This window comes from Phyllopteryx taeniolatus, chromosome 19 (assembly GCF_024500385.1).
Source record: "Phyllopteryx taeniolatus isolate TA_2022b chromosome 19, UOR_Ptae_1.2, whole genome shotgun sequence".
In the NCBI taxonomy this organism is placed as follows: Eukaryota; Metazoa; Chordata; class Actinopteri; order Syngnathiformes; family Syngnathidae; genus Phyllopteryx; species Phyllopteryx taeniolatus.
The window spans coordinates 13444047-13464490 of NC_084520.1; the positions used below are offsets into that span (position 1 = coordinate 13444047).

A 20444-nucleotide genomic window follows, 5' to 3' on the forward strand; every position below is an offset into this window, starting at 1 on the left:
TGTGTGTGTGTGTGTGTATTTGTTCATGCGTGCGCAGAGGCTACGGTCGATCGGATTATTAGATTAATGCAAAGCCTTAAACATCGTCAGTGACACAACAGGATTACGGAGGACTCATTAAATCGGAATGAGGTGGAGAAATATTGATTTTTTTTCTTGCCATTAATGCAAGTTAGCAAACCTTAGAACAATGATGATTCCACAGCGTCAACATTGTGCTCGTGAAGGATGTCAGCACGCTGTACTCGAGGAGGTTGAAAACATTTTGTTGGTCACACATTGACTACATTTTTAAAACCATATATACGCAACAGAATAGAACATAAATTAAATGATAAATGTTAAACCTTCTGTCAACAGTCACTGAGCACTCTTATTTGAAATATTTGTCCACAACTGCTTTCTCGGTAAAGGTTTGAGTTAAAACTGCTAAAACTACAACTAGAAAAATCATGCAGATGGGACATTTACATGCATTTTCCTTGCCAATAAATGGAAATATCATGTCCCGCATACAAGGGTTCCGAGAGAAAATCACTTTAATCTGCTTAGCAGTGTATGGATAAATGCACGGGAATATCGCGCTTACGTAACAAATCCTTTGAGTTATTGTGCTAGAAAAAAACGATGCCTCAGCATGTCTTTGGCTTTCTCTTTTTAATCCAGGAATGTGACATACTGTACATTATTTAGAAGATAAATACAAATCAAATGAAGAGATAATATATATACATTTGGTATCAAAATAAAAAATGAACACAAATCCATATGAACATTAAGAAGTTCATACAAACACTTCTGAAAATAAAGAATAAAGGCATCTGAGTCGTTGATTTGATGGTTTGCTTGGTTGTCCGTCTCAAAATGTGCCCTCTGATCGAATAGCAACCCGTCCAGTGCACCCGAAGTCAGCCGGGATAGCCTCCAGTTCCGCGAGAACCTCAACAGGATAAGCGCTCCTGAAAATGGATGGATGGGAGTTGTTGATTTAGTACAGATAGGCCACACTTCCTCCTTTGCATTTGTTGTCAGACTTGTGCTTCTTTTGGGCTTTTTCCTGCAAGTGCCTGCACAGGACTTCGTCACTGGCCACCTGCAGGCTGTCGAAGGTGCCCTGGCTCTCGGCTTCCTGACTGTCGGGCCCCCGCTGCCCAGCCCCCTGTCGCTCGGCCTCCTGTGGATTCCCATCGTGAGACCACCGTTGCCACTTCTTCCAGAGATTCCCGAAGCAAACCACACGGCTGAAGCGTGCCTCCGTGGTGCAGGCGTACATGCCGACGGGCACAGCCAGCACCACGGCGCACACGACGACGACGATGTGGATCAGACGATCCCTTTGCTCCATCTCCCTAACGTCACTTCCTGTCACAAAGACGACACACTGGCCCTCCTGTGGCGGATGGTTCTTAAGGGTCACGCACACCTCGTATTTGGTAACAGGAAGCAAATCGCTGACTGAGTAGCTGTTAATGCCCGGTCCAATGTAGATGGTTTCCCTTTTGGTCGAGTCGTACTTGCCGAAGTGGACGGTGAACCAGGTTTCTGCCGGGGTGTCGGTGGTGGCGTGCCACTCCAGGCTGATGCCGTAAACTGTCTGCTTGGCAATACGGATGTCAACGTAGGGGTTCTCGTCGGGGTAGAGGATGGGCGAAGGTGGCGGGAGAGGGGCGAAGATACTCAAAGCGCTGACGTTCACTGCAATCCTGACGGAGGAGTTGCCGACGAAATTGTTGGCCAGGCAGGTGTAGAGTCCTCCGTCTGCTAGGTGCAGCGAGGGTATCACCAGAGTGGAGTTGACGGTCTCTTCGTCGATGGGTGTCACAAAAGCTGTATGGAAAAAAAGCTAGATCATGCATCTTTCCCTTTTGGTTTAAGACTATAATTGTGTCTGTACTGTAAAATCTTTGGTATTCCAACAGCAGTAATATGGTACTGATCGTTAAGTAGTGACTAGAGAATGGTCAATTCCATGTAAGAATGGGAACAGAATGGGAAGAACACCAAAAACGAAACGTGTGTTATAATAAAGGGCCACATGCCCTCCGATAACTGTGCGCTCTTCTTCGATGAAGTCAGTTGGCAGCACATTGGTCCCTGGGGGGCATTTGGCCAAGTGCTTCTTCTACTTGGTATACTCTGTAATTTCTTGGCCAAGATCATCATCATCTTCTTTCCCTTTGGGCTTAACTCTATTCAGGGGTGGCCATAGCAAATCATCCTGGTCCTCTTGTCACTGTCCTCTGCATCTTCTGTTCTAACTCCAGCTATTCAATAAATCTTCTCTCTGGTCTTCATCTTTGCTTCCCTACCCTGCATCTCCATTTCCAGCATCCTTCTACCGATAAATAAAGTAACCACCACTAACCACTCACCTTTTTGACCAAAGTACTGTACCTAAAATCTAAACCAGGTCCCTGGTCTTGGCTACCCATATTTATCAGCGAGGTGTTAAATGGAAGTACAACCTTCAAACTTTATGTGCCAGTCATCATCTTGCCTGGTCACACTGTTTGGTAGCTGCCATAGTTATTGCCTTCCTGTCTACACACCAACCACTAGAAATTCAAGCCAGATGAATGTGCGGGTGAACTTAGCTATACTGCTTGCTGGAAATCGGAGTGCTCCGACAGCAGGTTTAAAACTGTTTAAAGGGTGATTGCATTAAAAAATAATAATAATTCTTACCGGTAAATCCTCTTAGTATCTTGTGACTGTACATCCACTCAATGGTCGGGCTCGGCCTGGCCTTGACTAAGCATGACAGCGTTGCATTGGTTCCGGGAGGTACGCTGATGTTCGTCTCCGGTGCAGAGGCCACAGGCTTTGTGCATGTTTTCAACTGGATCTTGTGGAAAAACTTGTCCGCTTTAGAGACGGGGCCCGAACACGTCAAATAAGAGTTCATGAGGACGACGGGAGGGGCGACTGATCAGATGAACTCTACGAAGCCTCTGAGGCGGCAGTCGCAGAGCCAAGGGTTGTTGTGCAGCGCTAAGACCACATTGGAGACTGATCCCTCCTTCGCCCAAACTCTCTCTATTTTCTGGTAGAGGGGCCAGTTCATAAAAACATCTTTTGATATAACACTAAACTGGTTGAAGGATAAATCTAAGTAGGTCAGCACCGATAAGTGTCTCAGGGCATGTTCTGGTAGGGCATCTAGATGATTGTGTTTCAGGTCTAGAATTTTAAGTTTTGGTGTGTCCTGAAATACAGTCCAAGGGACCGAAGTCAGCTTATTGCCCTGCAGCCGCAACTCGTTCAGGTTGACTAGTCCCTCGAGGCTTTTGATGTTCATCAGGGTGATGTCGTTGAAATTGAGCCACAGGAACGCCAAGGCACCCATTTTGGAGAAGGATCCTCGAGGTAGCTCCATCAGGTGGAAGTTTTCCACCCGGATCTTTGTGAAATAATGTGGGATGTCCTCTGGAATTTGATTCATTGGGGTTTCCATGCAAATCAAAGACCTAGATATTACGACCAGGAAATGAAATGAGGGGTCTTAAACTATAAGATGGCTATCACAAACTATAATCGACTCACCTTCCCAGGGTCTCATTGGCGCAGGAGCAACCATTCAGACAAGTTGACGATCCAAAAGTAACGAGATAAAACACAAAAGCAATACAGAGCACAACAGAAAAGGCATCCATGTTCCTGCAGGAGCATGGAAACAAGCCTGTTGAGGGCAGGACATGCCGTGGACAGGTTACATTGACCAAAGCCTATTAGTCTAAGCTTCCTTGACGTAACACTTAAGGCAACATGAGACGTGAGATGCACTCAGGTGTATATTTGTCTCGGAAGTTGCTCCTTCAACACACTGTTTGAGCTGTTCTATTGTGTCAGGAATTTTCAGATATGTGACTCGGTCAGGCTCCCAGCGTAACGAGGCCATGGGCGACAACAGAAGGCAACCGAAGTTGCCCTGTTAGCGGTGCCAAGAGAGAGGGTGACAGATGTCTGGAGAGGACTGTAATCTGACCTTGATAAACTGTGATTGCACTCATCTCGACAGGTTATTCTCTCACCGATCATTTGCAGTCTCCTTTGTATTCTTTTGGCTGCTATACATCCATCCATCCATTTTCTGAGCCACTTCTCCTCACTAGGGTGGCGGGCGTGCTGGAGCCTATCCCAGCTATCATGGGGCAGGAGGCGGGGTACACGCTGAACTGGTTGCTAGCCAATCGCAGGGCACATAGAAACAATTTCACCATATACGCTCACATTCACACCTACGGGCAATTGAGAGGTGTCAGTTAACCTACCACGCATGTTTTTGGGATGTGGGAGGAAACCGGAGTGCCCGGAGAAAACCCACGCAGGCAAGGGGAGAACCTGCAAACTCCACACAGACGGGGCCGGGGATTGAACCCCCTGTCCTCAGAACTGTGAGGCAGATGTGCCAACCAGTCGTCCACCGTGCCGCCGGCTGCTATACATCCTTGTACCATAAGGGGGAACAATGAATTGGCTCTTGGGCTCAAAGGTTTTTGTAGCCTTGGATAAACCCTGAAATTAGTACATTAGTACAGACTGTACCTTAGGTTGCAAAACATTTTCCTTCTGTTCCGCATGTTTTGACTGACTGTAGTTGTGCATACAACCCGTCTTAGACATTAGGCAGTGAGGAAATAATAATAATAATTCTAATTTGAAGGAAAATTGTCATTTATTGTCTTAATAAGACCAAACGCGTGCCTGTGTGATTGATGACCTCCACTCATATTGTTTCAACCAAACATGCATTTCATGGGACATAAACAAGCATGTATCAGTATATAAAAAAAAACATTTATTTACATGCAATTCTTTCATGTACAGATGCTTCAGTTGACAACATATTTACATATTAGCAACTGTGCGAGTTGTGTTGAGTTTTGGACGGAAAACCTGGCACATAACGACATACAAAACAGACTAACCATTGCTGGTCATTCTAAATATAGTATATTCATGTAAAGGGTTTTACACAGTGCAGAGGTTATATTGGATAAAAGATGTTGTTTAGGTTTAAAAGTTGAAATGTCACCCTTTAATGTGAGGTCCCAAAACACATTTATACACATCAACAACAAATATACTGTAAATAACCATTTCACTGTGTATAATTTCCCATTTTGCTGTCATATGTAATATTTAATGTGCTTTTTTCCCGCCCGCAAGGCTGTAAAGCTGTTTAATCCAATGGCAAATGTGCTGTCAATGTCCTATGGAGATCTCTCAAAGAGAGGACGGTCTTCACTACTCCAGTCTCAAAGTGCATTCTCCAGGCTTGAGGCAAATGTCGGGATCTAGCAGAAGTACTCATTAGGTGGCCCCTCAGTCCTGGTAATGGCCTCTGAGTCAACGCTAGACCTCGCCGAAAGCAGCCTGTTGGACTCATCAGGGTTAAGTCGTGTCAAATACTCGCCTTCCATCCCTTTAGTTTTGGCAGCGGGGCCCAGAGTCTCAAATGTGACATAGGAGTCTTGTATTTCCTTCGATGGCCGGCCCAGGAGCTTTTGGCAATGCTTCTTAATGGCACCGCAGCACACAATGAGAGTGAGGGGCACAGCGATCACGCAGGCTACCGTGATGACCACCACATTGATGAGCTTCTGGGTGCCGCTTGCGCTGGCCGCCTCATCCGTTGAGAAGATTACGCATTGCTCCTTTTTCGGGATCAGGCCTTTTACGCAAACGCAAGCGATGTACTTTGTTTTTGGCACCAGGCCATCAATGGTGATACGGTTTTTGCCTGCTCCAACGTTGATCCGCCGCATGTCTCGCTCGCCAAACACAGCATACAGTACGCTGAACTCAGTGGTGTTTGTGGCCGTCGGAGCTCGCCAGTTCAACGAGACAGTGTGGTCGGTATCGCCGATCACCTTTACGGAACGCACAACCCTTTTCTCCGGGGCTTGTTGTAAGGATGAGGCGTTGGCCACTATGTTACCCAAAGCGTCCTGCTCTGTCTTTCGAGGGTTCGACCCCCGGCCTCGTCCTCGAGAGCCGGAGGAAACGCTGTAGCTCTCAACCTCGTACTTCCCGGTGAGCCCTTTGCCATTGAGGGGTTCGATTAGAGGCTTCCCTGGCAAGGCAGTCGGGGGAGGGACATATCTAGCTATCAGCTTTTCCTGATACGCAGCCCTCCCAATACCGCCAGCTTTCTTCCCTCTGGGTCTCTTGGCGACTGCACCTGCTGCTTCTTCAGACCGAAAGGTGTCTGTGATCACCAAGGAGATGATGGCGTCTGCGGTGCCAACAAAGTTGGTCGCTTTGCACACGTACTTTCCCGAATCCCTGTATGAGACTGCGGGCACACTCAGAATGGACCAAATGATGCCCTCCTTTGAGATCTCTTGCTGAACTGAAAATAAAGAAAAGGTTGGCAGGGTTAAGCAGATTGGCACAAAGAGAATAACTTTAATCCTGCTGACACTTATGTGGAAATAGATGTCGTTCTAATCTTAGCACCTCTGCATTTCGTTCAGGAAAACTCACTAGTGCCGTTGATTTTCTTGCCATCGGCACGATTCCAAGACAGCTCAGGGATTGGAACGCCAACGGTACCGCAACGAAGTAGGACGTTGTTGCCCAGCGAGCTCCGGACACGCGCAACGGCCGTATGCACCCGAGGACCCTGGCACTTCTGCAGTTCTGCTTCGGTGAAGAAAACACCAGACAGACTCTCTGGGTCAGCACACCTCAGCCTGGGGTCTATTAGAGCCACTGATGACCTCGGGGATTTCTGGAACTGGACCAGATCATAAAGCCGGCAGTCGCACAACCACGGATTGTCATGGAGACCTGAAAACCAAGCATCATCATTGAGACCTTGTTGCATGAGAGCAATTATAACCTCACGCACAAATCCTAAAATTAGACTAATCCGCACTAGTGGTGTTGAAAAACCAAAATAATGGCTGGGAACAAGGAGCCTTCTGATACAGAAACTCACCAAGAATAAACTTGGAGGAATCGGCGTCCTGAAGCGGTTTCACACTTAGCCAAAGCGAGAGGACATCTGCGGAGACGGTGGTGAGAGTGTTGCTGGATAAATCCAGATAGGTGATATTCTTTATGTACACAAGGGCCTCGGCAGGCATGCTGGAGATCTTGTTGTTGTGCAGGTCAAGTAGCTTCAGGTTGGGCATGTCGCTCAGAGACTCCCATGGGAACGATGTGAGGGCATTCCCGTCCAGCCTCAGCTCGTCCAGGTTCGTGAGACCCCGGAAACTGTCCACGCTGAGAGAGTTCAGGGAGTTGAAAGACATCCACAGGAACTCCATGCTGCCAAGGTAGCGAAAGTTGCCACTAGAAATCCTCGTGATGGCCGTCTTCTCGATGCGTATCTTGGAGGTGTCCGTGGGGAAATTTGGAGGAATGACGCTGATATCGGGATCATTGCAAAGGACGCTTCTGCAGGGGGAAAAAAGCGCAACTGTCTGAATTTTTATGAAGACATAGAAATAGATTAGAAATATGTTTTAACTTTAGCCCTAGTAGATAGGAAGCAAGATATGTTTTCATTGCAGTTTGTTAGTTAGCAGGATAACACTGAAACTACTTATCCACAATTGTTTTTGCGGTATGGTAGGAATAAATCATTTTTGTTAACCTTGCAAAAAATGTCATTTTCAGTGAATTGCGCAATTGTGCAGTCTTGAAAAGAATGTCATCATAGTTTACAAATTGCATCGATTTGAAATAAACAGTTCTGCAAACGTAGTGGCCTATTGTCCAGTACCAAGCAAAGCAGATTAAAGAGCAACTCCAAGTTAATCCTCCACGACTGAATTGACAAAAGCAGCAATGGACAGTCAATTTTGCATGCAAGATAAAAAAAAAAAAAAGGGAATCAGTAAGAAGAAGAAGCTGTAAATACACAGCCTTACCTAGCTTTGGAGCCGTCGCTCAGTTTGTGGAAGAAGCAGCTACATTGTTCAGGACACGAAGTGCTCATGAGGGGGAGAACAACTAAAGCCACGCAAAAAGCACAAGAAAAATGTAGACTCATTTTGGTTCCCGCGAGGCTCCTAAAGGCTACAAGCTAGTTCACTACTAAATATAAGTCCTACAAAAAGTTGTTTAAGGGGACGTCAAATGCATGGTGGTCCATCTGCTCCATTCTGCTCCGCCTGCTGTCAATCCTCAGATAAAAAGGATGCGCCGGGGGATTAGAGGAGCAGGAGGAGGAGGAGTTTACTTTGGGGTTATTTTCATTCACACGATTACACCAGGGCTATCCTGGAACCTGATAGGTTGCACACTTCTCACTTTCATTCGCTTTCCAGTGTTGACATTTTTCTGCAGAAGCACAACAGGAGCTTGCAACAGTATTCTCAACAGTCTCTCGTATGACCTCACAAAGTTCTATTCATTTGTAGTGGGATCTTTATTGACTAATTCTTGACACGTTGGGGGGGAAAAACCCACGTTTAAGCCAACTAAAGTGAACTGTCGTGCTGTCTTATTTCTTTTTTGTCAAGTTTACCCGTCCCAAACTAGCAGCGTGATTGCTTAGCGGAGACCCACCATTAGCTGGCAGCAGAGTCAATTAGTGTGTGTTTTGAATATTATTTTCTTTTTTTTAGAAATTACAAATAAATATTTATCTAAACATTAGTATTATCATAAACAGATTTATAAATTAGGACATTACAATACTTTTTACTTCAATGACAGTTTTTTTTTTTTTTTTTTTTTTTTTTTTTAGTTTTTTACATTAAAAAGGTTTGCCGAAGTCCAAGTGTCTTTATGATGCTGTAAATCTAGTCATTACTGAGTCCATAATTTACAGTCTTCATGTTTCACTGACCTACTTTGAATATGTCAATTGTTTTTTTTGTTTTTTACAGGTGCAGAGTTTTGATTTAAAAAGAGGACAAATCCCTTAATCCAGTCATCCGTGTCTTTTTTTAATGTAACTTTGTCCCCACCGAATTAATTTTTGTCTCTGACAAACAAGAGGAGCACTTTGATAGCATGTGCACTAAAACTTGTTACTCAGCATCACAGGAATGAACAAGCATGTTTATAGTCTACTACTGTCAGACCACAGGAGGTTGTGACGCTGCTGCACCGCTCCACGAAAAGGCATTCACCGGGACATGTCAATAATTCATTTGTTGATGAGTTGGTGCTAATCTGTGAGCAGATTAATGAACTATGCAATCAGACTCGCTACACAATTTCACAAAAGGCTACTGTGAGAGCAAAGAGACCATTTGTCAACAACCTTTTTGTACAGCGCTTGTCCTCATTAGGGATACGGGTGAACTGGAGTCTATTCCGGTTAAATTGTTGTGCCGTTGTGGTTATCAGCCAATATTGAAAAACATCCACACTCATGGGCAATTTAGAGTCTACTATTAACCTTATGTGCATGTTTTTTTGTTGTTGTTCCACAGGGTGGAAAACAGAAACTTCAGAGCTGAGATTTGAAACACAAAAACCTCAGAACTGTGAGAACCTAGTAGGCCGCCATGCTGCCGACTTTCCAACATCCTCATTTTAATTTTGGGTGGGCCGCGGGGAATTTGGGCAGACTTGGAAGCTTCAAAACTTGACCAGCATGTTATCTTGTGAATTCTCATACAACTGAAATCACTGCACAGATTAAATAACAGCATAGTATAATTGAGTTGCGTTTCGCATTTCATATTTACACGTCAGCTTGTAAATATCATAAAAGGTTCTATTTTCTCTTCTCACATCTTACTGAGGGAGCATTTGAACTCGTGAGAGATGAAGGCTGACACGTTTACAAATAAATCAGAGCAAAGGGTTCTTGTTAGGACATTCTTGGGGGGATTGCAGCAGCACTGAGTAACAAATCTTAAACTCATTGTTCTGTTTTTCCGCCCTCCCCTTCATGTGACAGGGGGGCCAGAAAACAAAGGTTCACTTGGGACACGTCGCCGGATAGGTTCATTTTACACTTTTTGTGCGAGAGGGACGTGAGTTGGGAAAAGTCCAACAGTTGTTGTGGTCCTCAGTCGACAACATGGCGGCGTACACGTTACCCGAGGGCTTCGCCGATTTTGACATGTTCTTGTTCGGCTCTGCGCTCTTTGTCGGCGGTAAGTAGACGCGAGGAGCACCTGTGGGGAATTGAAAACATTTTCGGGTAGGTGGTTGTTGTTGTTTTGTTATTACCTTGGACTGTCCTGTGTCCGTCCGCAGGCGTCCTCGGGTTCCTCCTGAACGCCGTCACCGTCGCCTCCTTCCTGGGCGTCCGGGAGCTGAGGACGCCCAGTAACTACCTGGTCTTCAACTTGGCCCTGGCCGACATCTGCCTCAACGTGAACGGACTCACGGCCGCCTACGCCAGCTACCTCCGGTACCGCAGAACACCCACGGAAGCTCCTTGACGACCCAATTATTTGTAATTCAAAGCTTAAATAGATAGGTGTTTTAAATGTGGACCCAAAATGGCGAGACGCTGTTCCAAGCCTTCTGAGTATTTATTCAATATCCTTGATATCCGTCGTGATTTCCATGTACTAGTCCCGTGGACCGTGTTTTTTTTTTTTGTTTATTTTTAATACTAAGCTATCCAAGTAACATCATAATTACTAACATTCTAGAACATGTTCAGCGTTCATCAAAAAATGAGGCAGTGGTTTTATTCCTACAATATATAAATATATATATGATTGTAAGCCACTGTCAAATTTTGCATACTTTGAATATGAACACTGCGCTGAATTTGCACTTAATAACTAAAAATTGTACTTAAAGTCCCAGGAATGGTCACCAGTCAGTCACAGGGGCACATGAAGAGACAAACAACCGTTTACGCTCGCATTCACAACTGAGTGAAAACCGAACCCATTCTTCCTGTGCCAAACTCTGGCGAATGTCCCACACCACTACCAGTGAAGTGAATATGTCCTCTAAATTTGATATACCATGGAGGGGAGTGTTGTTAACCTTGCCAAATTTCAATAATTAAAGAAAATCGCCATGGATAAAAAATGAGGCTTCAAAATCGTGGAAAGTGAAGCGGTTGTCTCCGCTCTCAAACGCCTTGTGCTTGTCCGCTGAATGCATGAAACCACACCCCGCTGAAAAATGGATGCAACTTTCTTATGCCTACGCATAACTACATGTTTGAGGCGCAAAAATATATCCGCTTAAAGCCTCAGGTGGCTGGAACATGTCCCACCGGGTCATGGCAGGGACTTTCTAAGCCGTGACGAGAGGCGCTAGCCACCAGCTCGCGAGCGAGCTAACGAGCATCCGGGGATCCTGTTGGCGGGTATACGTGGTCGTCTGCAGTCTTACCTCCTCCATCATAACAACTACTACCGGTGCTAATAAAATAATGTAATAATAATACTCTCATTAAACCAGATGAGGGTCATATTTAATGGGTTTCTCTTACATTACGCTAAAAGGTTTGTACAAGTTTATGCGATCCTGCTACCAGAAAGACAAACAAGGATAAGCTGATAAAATGAAGTGTCCCAATACTATTTGGAATCTGCACTCAGGAAAACCAATCTTAAAGTCTTTAAGAGGATTAGAAAGGGGAGGGGGAATTGTATTTGTTTCCTAACTTTTTTGAGACCATCGTGTGTCTCTCGTGTGTCTTTGTCCCCCTCCCCTCTAGACATTGGCCCTTTGGCCAGAACGGATGCGCTTATCACGGCTTCCAGGGCATGATCGCCGTCCTGGCATCCATCAGCTTCATGGCAGCCATCGCTTGGGACCGATATCACCAGTACTGCACCAGTGAGTTCAACTTGGAAGATGAACGCAACAACATTCAAACAATTGGACCAAAAGAGGCACAGTGTGCTCACTTCAAGCTGTTTCTTTGTCACTCCAAGTTGAAGTTTATTGTTTAACTAACGCATAAAGCTAAAGAGAATTAAACATTATATATTTAAACACCAAAATGTTCAACCAAACCATGTAATTTCATCGAATGAAAGTCCGCTATCTTAATGCCAACATATAATGTGAAACGCCATAGATGGGCTTAAAGACAGCATGTATGTTACAGTAATTATAAACCTTCACACAGCTTTGCTTTTCTAGTTTTTTTTTTGTCTGTTTGATTTCTTGGATACACACTTCATCTACAGATGCTTCTGTAGTTATCTTTAACACATTCACTGCCAGCCTTCCGAGTTAACATGGATATTTGACTTCTAAAGCCGTCAATGGCAGTGAATGTGTTAAAAAGGTGGACATATTTGATGCAGCTCTTGTATTGGTTTCATTAGTTTTTTTTTCTGGTTAACTTTCATTTAGATTGCTTTCTTGGATGAAATGTTGTCTTTTAGGTAACCAAACTACTAATAACAGCAATTTCATTTGTAAAATTCCATCAGCCAAATCCAAAAGATATCCAGCAATTCTTTTGTAGTTACCTTGGCAAAGGCTGATATTTTTGTGCTACATTGTCTCCTTGCAGGACAAAAGCTCTTCTGGAGCACAGCAATCGTTATGAGTGCCATCATCTGGGTCCTGTCCATCTTCTGGGCCACCGTCCCGCTCATGGGCTGGGGCGTGTACGACTTTGAACCCATGAGGACCTGCTGCACGCTGGACTACACCAGAGGAGACAGGTACGGGAGACACACAGAGCAAAAAATAAAACAATAACACAGGACAATAACTTAACAACTGCGTATGATATTCTTGTTAGGGACTTTGTCACCTTCATGCTTACCCTAGTGTTGCTCTACTTGACCTTCCCGGCGCTCACCATGCTGTCGTGCTACAGCTCCATTTACAAACACTTCAAGAAAATCCATCACCACCGGGTGAGCGCACCTAGAAACCCATTTAAAGGAACTGTATACCCTTTGAATTGTGGTCATAGTACAGTGAATTCAAACAATACACTTTTCAGTTCAACACCAGTTTGCCGTTGAGGGTGATGCTAATGTGCTGGGGCCCTTACGTCCTCATGTGCATTTACGCTTGCTTCCAAAACGTCAACGTCATATCGCCAAAGCTACGAATGGTGAGCGTCTTCAATCCTAAAACATCACAATTGAACGTTCCCAGCCCTCGAAAAACACTCACCTTCAAAACGCTTGTGCTTCCTTCCTTCCCAGGTGCTTCCGGTGGTGGCCAAGACCAACCCCATCTTCAACGCGCTGCTCTACTCTTTCGGTAACGAGTTCTACCGCGGCGGCGTGTGGTACTTCCTTACCGGGCAGAAGATAGCCGAGCCAGATTTGAAGAAGTCCAAGTCCAAATAGATAAAAAAGATGAGCATTTTCTTGGAACTGTTTGTACAGTTTTAATAATATTTCACTGTGGGTACCTCCTTTTTAAAATGTGACATGATGAAAACTGCCTCCAGGCTTTCAGACGAGCCTGTCTATCAAGTTTTATGAACAAAAAGTATTTGGATGCAAATACTCTTTAGTTTTTCGCTAAACCAAACATGCTTACAAAATACATATTTACCTGTTTGAATATCCCCAAAAGCATCCCTACACATTGGCAGTACGAAAATAAACTCATTGATGACTTCGAACTGTTTCCGATATGCAATTGCAGTTAATAATAACCCAACTAGTTCATCGCTGGTCAGATAAGCTTTAAAGGTAGCCTACTCCAAATTTTATTTGCAAGAAAAATCCTAACTTGGGTTGAAACCCTGATTCTTTATGCATCACAAGACTGAATGCTTCCAACTTTGTGGGAACAAATGGTTTATTTGAGTGAGTTTGGTATGTAAGAACCTGAAACCACATTTGAATGAGAACAGATGGTAAGGCAGGACCTCCCTTTCGGTGTCCCAATACTTTTGTCCACATCGTTGACAGTGAGTAAATCAGTGAATATAACAAATGATGCATTCACGTACTGTATAGACAGGAATGTTAATCCATAAATAAGTAGTTCAGATGGAGTGATTTATTGTAATAATTAAATCATGACTGCAACAACATACAACAGCTTGGGATCTTTTTTTTTGTTTTTTTTTTGCTTTCACAAATGACGGGTCCCTGAATGCACTGTGGTGATCTGCTTAACAAATTCGCTCCAGTTAAGCTGCCAGGAGACGCAAGCCGGTCGTCACACTGACCTGCGAGGCACAAAGCGGTGGCGTCAATGGCGGCACATCGTGGTGGGAGTGGAGGGGATAATGGTTCAGGGGGCCCTGCTGGGAATACAACATCGTCGTATTAACCTTTACAACAAAATCATTCTACTTTCTGGTTGATTGATCTCATTAGATTGTGTACCTCAGTGATTTCAAACCATGTAGTGTGCCATGAGAGATCAACAGGTGTGCCACAGGAAATGATCAATTTACCCGAAAATGTTTTCAATTCCCCCAGAAATAACATCTTTTGTTCATCTATCTATGTCAGTGACATATAGTGACGCAGGCAGAACAATTAAATACTCTTAAGTACTGTATATACTTTTGGTGACATTTTTGTTTGGTGGTGTGATATTTTTCTCATGTAAAATAGCTTGGCTCAATGAACCTCACATGCATGTTTTAAGAATGTGCGAGTAAGCCGGAGTACCCGGAGAAAACCCACACAAGCCAGGGGAGAAAATGCAAACTCCGCAGAAGTAGGCCATCATGTTGCCTTGAAATCCAGATCAAAAAGCAGCTTAAAGAGAGAGATCATGTTGAAACTTTTAATTAGAAACACTGAGAAAAGGTTGCAAAGTAGATTTCTCAAAGGTTCAATTAGCACTAATATAATCCTCAGAGTAGACAGAGTGCGTGGCGAGATTAGCATGTGGCATTCTTGGAAAACTTTCACGGACTGAGCGGCTGGACGAGTGATCCAATTTGGTCCCGAGCCCGAGTTAGAAGCAGCGCTAATAGCGCTAATAGGAAGTCGAGGAGGACACCTGGTCAGGGACGACTATAGCGAGGCTGCAAAGAGACCACGGACACGTACAGTATGCATACACTGAGGCTTTTTAATCAATCAGTCGCATTTCCTCCTAAAGTTCCACAAACTTTTACTTCTCATTCCTGGAGCTAAAAGGTTCCCGTTGTGCATTGTTGGTGCATTTCCATCGCAGGAACTTTAGCCCGGAACTTGGACATTTTGGCGTTTTTTTTGGATGTTTGGACTCAGTGAACGCCCGTTTCTCGCGTTCCAGACTCACTCGCGAGACAGGGACAATTATCAATTTTTTGTAATAGTTTTACCTCTTCGACTCCCTTGAGTTGACACAATTACTTTTATTAACCTGTATTAGGTTTAATCTATTCTTGAATCATGTATTCTCTTATTGGGCCATAGCTCACGCCAGTGTAACAGTGTAACCTTGCTCACCCTGTGTAGAGCACCAAGCTCTTTGTTTGTTTATATCTCCTGTTAAAAGATGTATCTCAAACACACTTAAACTTATTAAAACACAATTTTGAAAGTATTTCTGTTATCACTTTCTTGCTGTAAAGATAGGAAGTTCTTGTGTGGGAATGCGGCTTTCACCAAGTTTACTTTAGTGAACAGATAATCTGCTTCCCACCCGTCTTGGAAGTTTTCCATCTTTCGTTTGGCCATTTTTGGGAGGGGGATGTGTAAATTTGCTCGAGGAGACTGGTAGCATAGTTGCTAACGACTGCAACAGAAAGGGAAGGGGCGCTCGCCGGTCTAGACTGACGGGCCAACGCACTAGCAAAGCATTCTGGGATTTGTAATATTAGTGGCACATGTGCTAAATAATGGCGGGCCAGCTCTAACACACATTTAATATGGTCTTGCGGGCCAAATATAATTACATCGTGGGCCAAATTTGGCCCCCGGGCCTCAGTTTGACATAAATGTATATAAAGAGTCCAAAAGGCGACTGCGCTGACGTCATCACAGCACGAGATTAAAACGGACCAATCACGAGAGAGGATCTCCGCGGCGTTCGACGAGCAGGAACTATTTTTCAGGTGCGTGGAAAGCTATACGAATTGGCTGCGATGGGCAATTCGTCGGTCACATGATGCAATGCGGGCGTTGTCGGCACGGCCTGTTGTCATTATATTATATTGTACCTGTTCTCTTGGACTGTCCTAATCCTCATGGACGTTTTGCTAGGTGAATTTGGCAAGAATTTTGCGCAGACCGACCAATCAGAGGACAGAAAAAAAGTCTGACATCATCGAGAGCCAGCGCTCTGGCCCCGTGACGATGAATGTGACACCTGCTTGGTTCGAGAAAGTGAAATTGTTGGTATATTTAAAGTCAAAATGAAAATTTGTCACACGATTACCTTAGTAAAAATTACAAAATAAATTCGATGATTTACAGTATATACAGAATTTCAGTATGAATGGACATTAGCACATACAGTGCAATAGTGTAAATATACTATAATAGTCCACGATGCAGTGCATAAAAGTAAATAAAGTACTCATCAAATGTTATCTTTTCATATGAAATTTAAATATAGACTGTTGAATGACATGTCTGTCAATCAATTTTAGTTCATTGAGTGTTTGCGGCACTGCACAGTACATTTAGTTTTCTAGATCTTTGCTGCCCCCTGCCGGCCACCAATAAGTAGCACCTTCACTACAGTACTGTACAGGTACTTAAAAAAAATTTTTATACATGACAACTATTTCCAAAACATAACTGAATGTTGAATGCGTTTCCCATTTTACGCCACAAGGTGTTGCCAGTGTCACCTTCACCAAATTTATTTGATCTTTGTCAAGCTCACGATAGGATTTTAACGGTGACCTTTTAAAAAAAATTTGAAAAATAAAAATGTTCACTTTCTACTCCTTAATTTGTCAAATAGGCTTGCTACTTTCCTCAACCTCCGCGTATAAACGACACGTGTGGTATCTAAAGGCAATTACAAAACTTAATCGGATGAGTGTCAATTACTCGCGGATTTTCTCTCTCAGCGAAAAGGGTTCATTGTATTGCTGCTGAGAGATAATATTGTGATATTGTATATAATTGATCACTTCCTTTTCAGTATAGACCACTGAATACATGCAAATAACATGCAAAACATGCAACACAATCAAATGTTGTAATGATGATCATATGGATACAGCCTGTTTAACCTTAAAAATGACACTAAATTCTCGCCTTTTCAAGTATACTGTAGTCCATTTTTTTTTAAAGGCAGTTATAGTTAACTTTTAAATCCGTTGCATTTAATCTCGAGATTGGAGATAAATACTCATCCCGTGAGGGAAATTAAGTACAGAACGCGAGTACTTTTGCCACCTCAGAAATTAAGCAACTAAAAAAAAAAAAACTTTTTTTAAATCTTGGAATGGTGTTGCTGGAGCTCACAGTGTCTCCCATTGGTTGAAGTGAGTGCTACCCGGGTGGGTAATTAGCATAAAGGGGGCAAAGTATTGGGGGGGGATCCAGTCGGCGCAGTTTGCTGATGCTGATGTCACATCTCTGTGTGAGGAGGAGGGTGGGGAGGGGGCGAGGGGGGGGAAAGGCACCAAAAATAGAGGGTTAATGAGCACCAATGGCCACGGAGGCAGCACTGATGCTGTGAGAGCCGAGCGCAAAAGTGCCACAGGTGAGGATGGAAGACTCAGCGCGTCCTCGGCGGCGCCAGCAAGCTGCAGCCAAGTTCGCCGCGTGAAATTGGAAAAGGAGCCAAGGGAAGCATGGAGGGAGCCCAGGGGTGTGCGTAAATTTGCTCCGAGGAGCGCGCCGATGAGACACTCGTGCACAATTTGACTGGAATAGGAGAAGAAGAGAGCACGTGATGATGAACGCGGACGTGGGATCGTCCGGGCTGGCCAGGTCGGCCGCGGTCAAGCTGTCCGAGATGGGCGCGCGCACCAAGCAGCTGGGCAGCGCCATGCAGGACCCGCACCGGCAGCGGCGCATCATCCTGGTGATCGTGTGCGTGGCGCTGCTGCTGGACAACATGCTTTACATGGTCATCGTGCCCATCATCCCGGACTACCTGGCCGACCTGGAGAACGAGCAGTCGGAGCACGTCCACGTCGTCCTGCACCCAAACGGCAGCGCGCACGGCAACGGCAACGGCAACGGCACGGGCGCGAGTCAAGCCCAAAGCAACAACTTGGACATCCAGATCGGAGTTCTGTTCGCGTCCAAAGCCATCCTGCAGCTGCTGGTCAACCCTCTGAGCGGCACCTTCATCGACCGGGTCGGGTATGACGTCCCGCTGCTCATCGGGCTGACGATCATGTTTCTCTCCACGTGCATCTTCGCCTTCGGGGAGAACTACGCCACGCTGTTCGCCGCCAGGAGCTTGCAGGGTCTGGGCTCGGCGTTCGCGGACACGTCGGGCCTCGCCATGATCGCCGACAAGTACACGGAGGAGGGCGAGCGCAGCCGGGCGCTGGGCATCGCGCTGGCCTTCATCTCCTTCGGGAGCCTGGTGGCGCCTCCCTTCGGCGGGGTTCTCTACGAGTTCGCCGGCAAGCGGGTGCCCTTCCTGGTGCTCGCCTTCGTGTGCCTGGCGGACGGCTTCCTCTTCCTCACCGTCATCCGGCCCTTCTCCAACAGGACTCGAGAGAACATGCCGGTGGGCACCCCCATCTACCGGCTGATGATCGACCCGTACATCGCGGTGGTGGCCGGCGCGCTCACGGTGTGCAACATCCCGCTGGCCTTCCTGGAGCCCACCATCGCCAACTGGATGGAGAGCACCATGCACTCCACGCAGTGGCAGATGGGCTTGACGTGGCTGCCCGCCTTCTTCCCGCACGTCTTCGGCGTCTACATCACCGTCAAGCTGGCGGCGCGTCACCCCAACTTGCAGTGGTTCTACGGCGCGCTGGGCATGGTCATCATCGGCGCCAGCTCGTGCACGGTGCCGGCGTGCAAGACCTTCGGCGAGCTCATCGCCCCGCTGTGCGGCATCTGCTTCGGCATCGCGCTGGTGGACACGGCGCTGCTGCCCACGCTCGCCTTCCTGGTGGACGTGCGCCACGTGTCCGTCTACGGCAGCGTGTACGCCATCGCGGACATCTCCTACTCGGTGGCGTACGCCATGGGGCCGGTGGTGGCGGGGCAGATCGTGCACTACTCGGGCTTCGTGCAGCTCAACCTGGGCATGGGCTTGGTCAACGTCCTGTACGCGCCCGCGCTGCTCCTGCTGCGCAACGTGTGCCAAATGAAGCCGTCCTACTCGGAGAGGGACACCCTGCTCGATGAGGCTCCGCAAGGCTTGTACGACACCATCCGCATGGAGGAGAGGCGGGCCAAGAAGAAGAAGAAGGGCTGCGGCTCGGCGGGCGACGAGAACGGCTTCGACGCTTTCAAAGCGCAGCGGTCGCAGTCCGAGGAGTCGTCCGGCGCGGAGTTCGCCTGAGGCGGCCAAGCTTCACCCAAACACCCCTCCCCCCCCCCCCCCACCGCACCCCACCGCCAACCAAATCCTCCGTGTGTCATGTGCAATATAAAACACCCAATCACCAAAATCACCACTGCGTGACTGTGTGTGAGACTTTTTCTTTTCTTTTCATGGTTGCAATTTCATTGTGTGTTTGTTTATTGTAAAAGAAAAAAAGTGAAGATAAATGTGGGACCAAATATAAACCGCACATATTCACTAGCACAAAAAAAGAAAAAAAAAGCATCTACTATTTTTTAGTCTTTTGGTTTTTACTTGAAAGAGTCATATTTGAGTATATTGTTGGTGATCTTTGGTTTTATATAACAAGAGGGACTGCCGCAATCTCATTTTTGTTCTTGTCGTTGGGAATTAAATGTATCAGCACAACCGGATTTGTACAAATGTGGATAACACAAGATGCACAATGTAAAAAAAAAGTACAAAAAAATTTAAAAATAAGCTCAAGTGTGTGTGGGGTATGTGTGTGTGAACGCACGTGTGTGTCGGTATGGAGCATTTTGTCAAGATGAGTCAGATCTCCTTATGACAAATAAATCCGTGTGTTCATTTATTGACTGTGAGGTTTAATAAATCTCTTTTTGGCTCTGTGACACTTGATGTGGCTTCTTTTCTTATCGATGCATGCGAGAGAAACATTACTCATATAACCAGATTTATAATTATATGGTACTTGGAAACTAAAATGTATGGCGAAAAATACACATGAAATATAAGTAAATGTTTCTCTGGAGTTTTATTATTAGTATTTTTATTTCATTTTTTTAAGAATTGCATGGTAAGGGTATATGCCCACGAACCATAGGTTGTTCACCATAAATGAACAAAACGGGTGTTTTAAAAAAAGTAGTGCGTTATATTTAAAGTGCAATTTGCTCTCAAATGTACTCTGCAAAACTTCCCTAATACTTTTGCTTTTCATGGTCGCCCACGCATTTTAAACGAGAGGTCGGCATGCACAACAAATCACGAAATGAACTTCCCACATAGTCGTGGTTCCTATGCGCACACCTATCGTGTGGACCAAGCGAAGTGTCATTTAGACAACAATTTAACTGTCGGATGTTGGGGAGGGGTGGGGGGGGGGGGATGCGTTGGGATGAGTTGGGATGGTGGGGGGTTAGATAATATGCCTCACAAATAGA

The 20444-nt window shown here is 45.4% G+C and overlaps 4 protein-coding genes and 1 pseudogene across 7 annotated transcripts in view; 2 read left to right on the forward strand and 3 right to left on the reverse strand.

Annotated features, from left to right (window-relative positions):
- Positions 1 to 647: 647 nt before the first annotated feature.
- LOC133469149 (leucine-rich repeat, immunoglobulin-like domain and transmembrane domain-containing protein 2) lies at positions 648 to 3705 on the reverse strand (annotated as a pseudogene).
- Positions 3706 to 4777: 1072 nt separating this feature from the next.
- On the reverse strand, positions 4778 to 10297 carry lrit1b (leucine-rich repeat, immunoglobulin-like and transmembrane domains 1b). 3 transcript variants are annotated; one of them, XM_061755861.1, is made up of 5 exons: positions 10147 to 10287; positions 7884 to 7965; positions 6947 to 7407; positions 6490 to 6795; positions 4778 to 6355 (listed from the first exon to the last, which is right to left on the reverse strand). In XM_061755861.1, the coding sequence occupies exons 2-5, from the start codon at positions 7949 to 7951 to the stop codon at positions 5298 to 5300; spliced, it is 1893 nt and encodes a 630-aa protein (XP_061611845.1). In that variant the 5' UTR covers positions 7952 to 7965; positions 10147 to 10287; the 3' UTR covers positions 4778 to 5297. The 3 variants fall into 3 exon arrangements, with proteins under 3 accessions (XP_061611845.1, XP_061611846.1, XP_061611843.1); XM_061755862.1 differs by lacking the exon at positions 7884 to 7965 and having other exon boundaries at positions 10147 to 10297; XM_061755859.1 differs by lacking the exon at positions 10147 to 10287 and having other exon boundaries at positions 7884 to 8661.
- rgrb (retinal G protein coupled receptor b) lies at positions 9569 to 14385 on the forward strand. Its single transcript, XM_061755864.1, has 7 exons — positions 9569 to 10070; positions 10174 to 10330; positions 11606 to 11727; positions 12416 to 12569; positions 12650 to 12767; positions 12857 to 12970; positions 13065 to 14385. Exons 1-7 carry the CDS (start codon positions 9995 to 9997, stop codon positions 13209 to 13211), a joined length of 888 nt encoding a protein of 295 aa, XP_061611848.1. The 5' UTR covers positions 9569 to 9994; the 3' UTR covers positions 13212 to 14385.
- Positions 13988 to 20444, reverse strand: part of LOC133469145 (poly(ADP-ribose) glycohydrolase) — a 45600-nt gene continuing 39143 nt past the window's right edge. Inside the window, exon 19 of one of the 2 annotated variants that reach the window (XR_009785623.1) lies at positions 13988 to 14125. The gene's annotated coding sequence lies outside the window, so the exon portion shown is untranslated. The remainder of the gene's footprint in view (positions 14126 to 20444) is intronic. The other variant, XR_009785624.1, reaches the window with a different exon arrangement.
- Positions 17356 to 19892, forward strand: slc18a3b (solute carrier family 18 member 3b). Its single transcript, XM_061756951.1, has one exon. It carries the CDS (start codon positions 17677 to 17679, stop codon positions 19255 to 19257), a length of 1581 nt encoding a protein of 526 aa, XP_061612935.1. The 5' UTR covers positions 17356 to 17676; the 3' UTR covers positions 19258 to 19892.